Source organism: Chiloscyllium plagiosum, chromosome 29, assembly GCF_004010195.1.
Source record: "Chiloscyllium plagiosum isolate BGI_BamShark_2017 chromosome 29, ASM401019v2, whole genome shotgun sequence".
NCBI classification, from domain to species: Eukaryota; Metazoa; Chordata; class Chondrichthyes; order Orectolobiformes; family Hemiscylliidae; genus Chiloscyllium; species Chiloscyllium plagiosum.
The window spans coordinates 3,882,028-3,887,771 of record NC_057738.1 but is presented as its reverse complement, the minus strand read 5'-3'; the positions used below and the strand labels follow the sequence as shown (position 1 = coordinate 3,887,771).

At 39.2% G+C, this 5,744-nt stretch overlaps 1 protein-coding gene across 3 annotated transcripts in view; it reads left to right on the top strand.

The window, feature by feature from the left end:
* The window catches only part of LOC122564330 (mitochondrial calcium uniporter regulator 1-like), a 35,157-nt gene that overhangs the window by 1,937 nt on the left and 27,476 nt on the right, over positions 1-5,744 (top strand). For all 3 annotated transcript variants that reach the window (XR_006315872.1, XM_043719048.1, XM_043719047.1), the window contains exon 2: positions 3,949-4,068. Coding sequence is in view for 2 of the 3 variants with exons in the window: in XM_043719048.1 (XP_043574983.1) it covers positions 3,949-4,068 (120 nt within the window). In the remaining variant the exon portion in view is untranslated. The remainder of the gene's footprint in view (positions 1-3,948; positions 4,069-5,744) is intronic.

The window sequence follows — 5,744 nt, the reverse complement described above, 5'->3', positions numbered from 1 at the left end:
GTGGTGGAGGCTAGTACAATTGCAACATTTAAAAGGCAGTTGGATGAGTATATGAATAGGAAGTGTTTAGAGGGATATGGGCCAGGTGCTGGCAGCTGGGACTAGATTGGGTTGGGATATCTGGTCAGCATGGACGGGTTGGACCGAAGGGTCTGTTTCCATGCTGTACATCTCTATGACTCTATTTATGAGCCAATCAAAGCACAATGGAGAAGGTTAGGAAAAACCTGCATGCCTAACAGGATCAATAACGAACAAGTTACTCTTTGGGGATGTAGATCCTATTGGAAGGAAATACTTTTTAAGGAGTGAAAGGCAGGATTGTCATTCTTTCTGTGGTATGCATAAATCTTCACTAGTGGCTGCATTAATAGCATGTCTGGTTTTCAGAAGTTGAATAGTATTGGTTATTTTAATGCTGTGTGGACGTTTTTTCTTAATTTATCTTCCACACATGAGAATTACAATATATGAAAATAAAGGTTAATAAACTATTTGTAAAGATGCAGAAAATAGTTAGCACTAAATTTATTTTTGAGCAAGGCAATGAAAATCTCAATTTCTTTTCAGAAGTATTAGGAGGAGTAGGCATTTCAACTTTTAGAGCCAGCTGTGCCATTTGACATGATCATGGCTGATCTCATCTCAACTCCACTTCATTTTCCTGCCTACTTTCCATAACCATTCAATCCATTACCAATTAAAAATCTGTTTATCTCCTCAAATTTACTCAATGTCCCAGCATTCATCACACTGCGATACTGAATTGCACAGGTTCATGACCCTTTAACAGAAGTAATTTCTTACCAACTATTTAAATTTGTTACCCCCTATCCTTGAACTATGAGCTCTCTTCTAGATTGCCCAATGAGGAAATATCCTTTGTCTACCTTGTCAATCCCCTTCAACAGGGAGAAAGTGAGGTCTGCAGATGCTGGAGATCAGAGCTGAAAATGTGTTGCTGGAAAAGTGCAGCAGGTCAGGCAGCATCCAGGGAACAGGAGAATCGACGTTTCTGGCATAAGCACTTCTTCAGTCAATGTCTTACATACCTCAATTAGATCACTTCTCATTCTTCTAAATTCTGGAGAGAAAGATATATAAATTGTTCAGTCTCTGTTCATAGGATGAACTCGTCATCTCTGGAATTGATTTCCTGTGAACTGTCTCCAGTGCAACTGCATCTGTCCTCAAGGTGACCAAAATTGTATGCAGTACTCCTGTCTCATTAATGCTTTGTATGGTTTCAGCAACACTTCCCTCCTTTTATACTCTATTCCTTGAGCAATATATGGCAAAATTTCTTTTGCTTCTTTATTGGCTATACTTCCATACTAGTTTTGTGATTCATGCACAAGACATCCAGATCCCTTTGCAAAGAAGCACTTTAAAGTTCCCCTCCATTTAAGTAATAAATTGCCTTTCTAGTCTCCTGACCAAAATGGGGGCACAGTGGTTAGCACTGCTGCCTCACGGCGCCAGGGACCTGAGTTTGATTCCTGCCTCAGGCGCCTGTGCAAATTTTGCACATTCTCCCTGTGTTTGTGTGGGTTTCCTCCAGGTGCTCTGGTTTCCTCTCACAATCCAAAGATGTGCAGGTCAGGTGAATTGGCCATGATAAATTGCCCATAGTGTTAGATGCTTAGTCAGGGGTAAATATAGAGGTAGAGGAATGGGTCTGGGTGGGTTACTCTTCAGAGGGTCGGTGTGCACTTGTTGGGTTGAAGGGCCTGTAGAACTTCTGGCAGATGAATGAATGTGTAAAAGAAGAACTTGTTCCTGAAGAATATTATGTTCCCTCCATGAGAGAAAACTACCTCTTAAAACGGTCCTGTAATTGTAATGTTTTTACAAAAAAAATGCCCTTGAAAATTGATTGTGACTATAGAGGACAGATTATCATTTTTTTTTTTGCAGAAATTGATCAAATCAGAAGGCTTGGTAAAAGTTTTGTGTTTATACGTTACCCAAATGTTTTATAGCAAATGGCTTCAATTTGGAATGCAGTTACTAATTAAGTGGGTTAATAGGGCAGGCAATCTAGAAATGGCAAGTGGATTGATAGGTTTTTCATGATATTGATTTGAGAAAGGGATGTTGACCTGAACAATTAAAAAACACTTCACTCTGTAAATCTGCTTAAACACCAGAAGATGAAGGAGCAGAAGTAGGCTATTCAGTCCATCTAGTCTGCTCTGCCATAATTCCATCGGATCGTGGCTGAGTTTATAATCCTCAACACCACACTCTTCCCTTTTTTCCCACAAATTTATTTTTAGTGATTTAAAAATCCGTATCTCTGTCACAATTGTATTTAATGGCCCAGTCTCAACAGTCCTCTGCAGTAACATATTCCCGATTCACTGTTTTGTAAATGAAGAAGTCTGTACTCCTGTCATTGTGATCAAGCTTGCACTTATCAAGTGGCTGTGTGGTTAACACTGCTGCCTCACAGCGCCATGTGTGGAGTTTAGATTAGCGTGGTGCTGGAAAAGCACAGCAGTCCTGGCAGCATTCGAGGAGCAGTAAAATCAATGTTTCGGGCAAAAGCCCTTCATCAGGTATACAGGCAGAGTGCGCTCTGCCTGTATTCCTGATGAAGGGCTTTTGCCCGAAACATCGATTTTACTGCTCCTCGGATACTGCCTGAACTGTGCTTTTCCAGCACCACTCTAATCTAAACTCTGGCTTGCAGCATCTGCAGTCATTGTTTTTACCTCTGTGTGGAGTTTGCACATTCTCCCTCTGCCTGCGTGGGTTTACTCCGGGTGCTCTGGTTTCCTCCCACAGTCCAAAAATTGTGCAGGTTAGGTGAATTGGCCATGCAAAATTTCCCATAGTGTTAGGTGAAGGGGTAAATGTCGGGGAATGGGTCTGGGTGGGTTGCTCTGCGGAAGCTCGGTGTGGACTTGTTGGGCCAAAGGGCCTGTTTCCACACTGTAGGGAATCTAATCTAATCTAATCTAATCTAATCTAATCTAAATCTTATTTGGCACCCACTAGTATTTCAGAGGAACATTATGAAATGTGGCGTTGAACCATATGAGGTATCAGGGCAGGTGACCAAAAGGCTTAGTCTAAAGACTAGACTTTCAGAGGTGTTGTAAATGAGAAAAGAGAACTTTAGGAATGTATAGATACAGAAGCTGGAGCTTAGGCTGATTAGAGCAAGGGCATCAATGGAAGAGTTCTGAAAATTAGTTCTCCTTTATCCTACACTATAGTGTTTTGTAGATGAAGCTCTTCAGCAGTATAGTTTTGCATTGAGAATGAATGCTGCTAACTTGAACAAGACTGACATTTAATTCTTAAAAGGGAATGTACATTTAAAGCAGTACAATTATAAATTTTATACCGACTTAATAAAAAAATTTCTCATACTGTCACTTTGCTCTTTGCTTAATTGTTGTTAAGACAGCACATTCCTACGAGTGCAGTTGGCCCAAGAGCTTAACTGAGGAAATGAAATGAAATGAGAGAAAGAAAAATCACAGTTCCCAAGGTTATGTAGCCCTGGATCAACTTGATGTTCTAAAATTGCAGAGTTTGGTGATGCATGCAATGCTATCTGTTGATGTCAATTAATGCTTATTGAGGTCTTGATTTCTAAACAAGAAAATTGAAGTTTACATTTTTACTGTAAGACTCACATCAAATATAAGTACAATTGTCCAGAATTGGACATATAAAAGTACTTTTGGCTTCCACAACCTTTCCCTTGTTGATTAATCTTCAATATCTATTGCCACCTACAGTTGGATTTCACTTCATGGTCCTGCTAGATGAACAGATAAAATGGTTGAGTAGAAGACCGGACTTCATGAAAATCATTCTTTGCATTGTTGTGATAGTTTTTAGTCAAATAATATTTTCTAAGTGTATTCTTCCTTCATTTATCTCAAAAGATCAATGGCAGTTTTTCTAAATCTTGTATTAATTTTAAACTAGGGTTCACCGGGTCAGCAGCATCATTGCAGTATAGCTTGAAGAAAATGGATCTGCCTCCATTAGAAAGTCGAAAGTTCTATTTTGATACTCATGCAGTCGTACGTGAATTGGAAGGATATGGTAAATATAACTGTATTTTCCTACTGCAAAGTTACCTGGATTTTGTTTTCTATTTTACCATTGCATTTCTCAAACAGTACTCCTCAGAAGTGAAATGACCACTTGATTTAGATTTTTTTGAAAAGACAAGTATATTTTGTTGAAGCTTTTCATCTTGTATTCAGGATAATTTGTGAGAAATACCAAAATAAAGGTAAAAATGTTTACATGTATGAGGACAGTGCTGATTAGCGAGCAGACTCTGGTAGACAAGCTATGAATGCATCAGTTACTGCACTGTCCTTTTATGCAGTACAAATATCACTTTCCTTTTTATTTTGGCATTCTTTGCAAATTATTGTGATCAGTTCAAAATGAAATCTTCAGTAAAATATGACCTTTATGGATTAACATTTGTGAACTTGATGTACTGCAAAGATAGAACCCCAGCGAACTCTCAAGCTGTGGGGGGTGATCATAAATGACTAGCAGTCTTAGAAGCTGAATTCAAGAAGATTTAGCAGGAAGGCTATTCCACCTAGAAATTGGATTTTCAACCTAATATGAATAAATCTATGCTTAAACTGTAATTGTTGAATCTAATGTCTTGCTGAAATTAATTGATCTTTCAGCAGCAGGATTATATAGCTGCCATCCAGTACTATCATTACTCCTTTGAAAATTAAATTAACTTCTGGATTCCACAAACCACACAGTTTCTTGTGGAAATCCTGAAGCTTCAGTCAATGAAAACACATAGGATGTACCGTTGAACTCACTCTGCCTTCAACTTTTAAGATAAAAATTGAGTTTCTGGCAATTTTATGTCCTCAGTCTTGTGATAAAAGACCTTGAAAATGTTGCATCTTGTTGAATGGGGATTTCACTGTTTCTAACAATGTATGAAATTCATGCTGCTCTAAAGAACTTTAGAAGTGCAATTTTGTTGAATGTTAAATTCTCTAATAAAGTTTTCAGTTTTTAACACTTTTTTTGCTTTGAAATTTTAGCTTCCTTTACATTCCCACATAAATTCCAGTTGTTTAATTTGTGCTTTTTTTTAAAGTGAAGGATAATAAATGGATTTCACTTGGTTTTCGCTCTGAAAGCTTCAATGTGATTCCCTGCTGACTTTGCTAGCATCACATGGAGCTGGAAACCCGGAGATCCACATGACTTTGTGTTGGTTTCAGCCTTATAATCAGAGAGATGTACAGCATGGAAACAGATCCTTCAGTCCAACCCGTCCATGCCGATTAGATATCCCAACCCAATCTAGTCCCACCTGCCAGCAACTGGCCCATATCCCTCCAAACCCTTCCTATTCATATACCCATCCAAATGCCTCTTAAGTGTTGCAATTGTACCAGCTTCCACCACATGTTCTGGCAGCTCATTCCATACACGTACCACCCTCTGCATGAAAAAGTTGCCCCTTAGGTCTCTTTTATATCTTTCCCCTCTCAACCTATGCCCTCTAGTTCTGGACTCCCCGACCCCAGGGAAAATACTTTGTTTATTTATCCTATCTATGCCCCTCATAATTTTGTAAGCTTCTATAAGGTCACCCCTCAGCCTCCGAAGCTCCAGGGAAAACAGCCCCAGCCCCAGCCTGTTCAGCCTCTCCCTGTAGCTCAAATCCTCCAACCCTGGCAACATCCTTGTAAATCTTTTCTGAACCCTTTCAAGTTTCACAA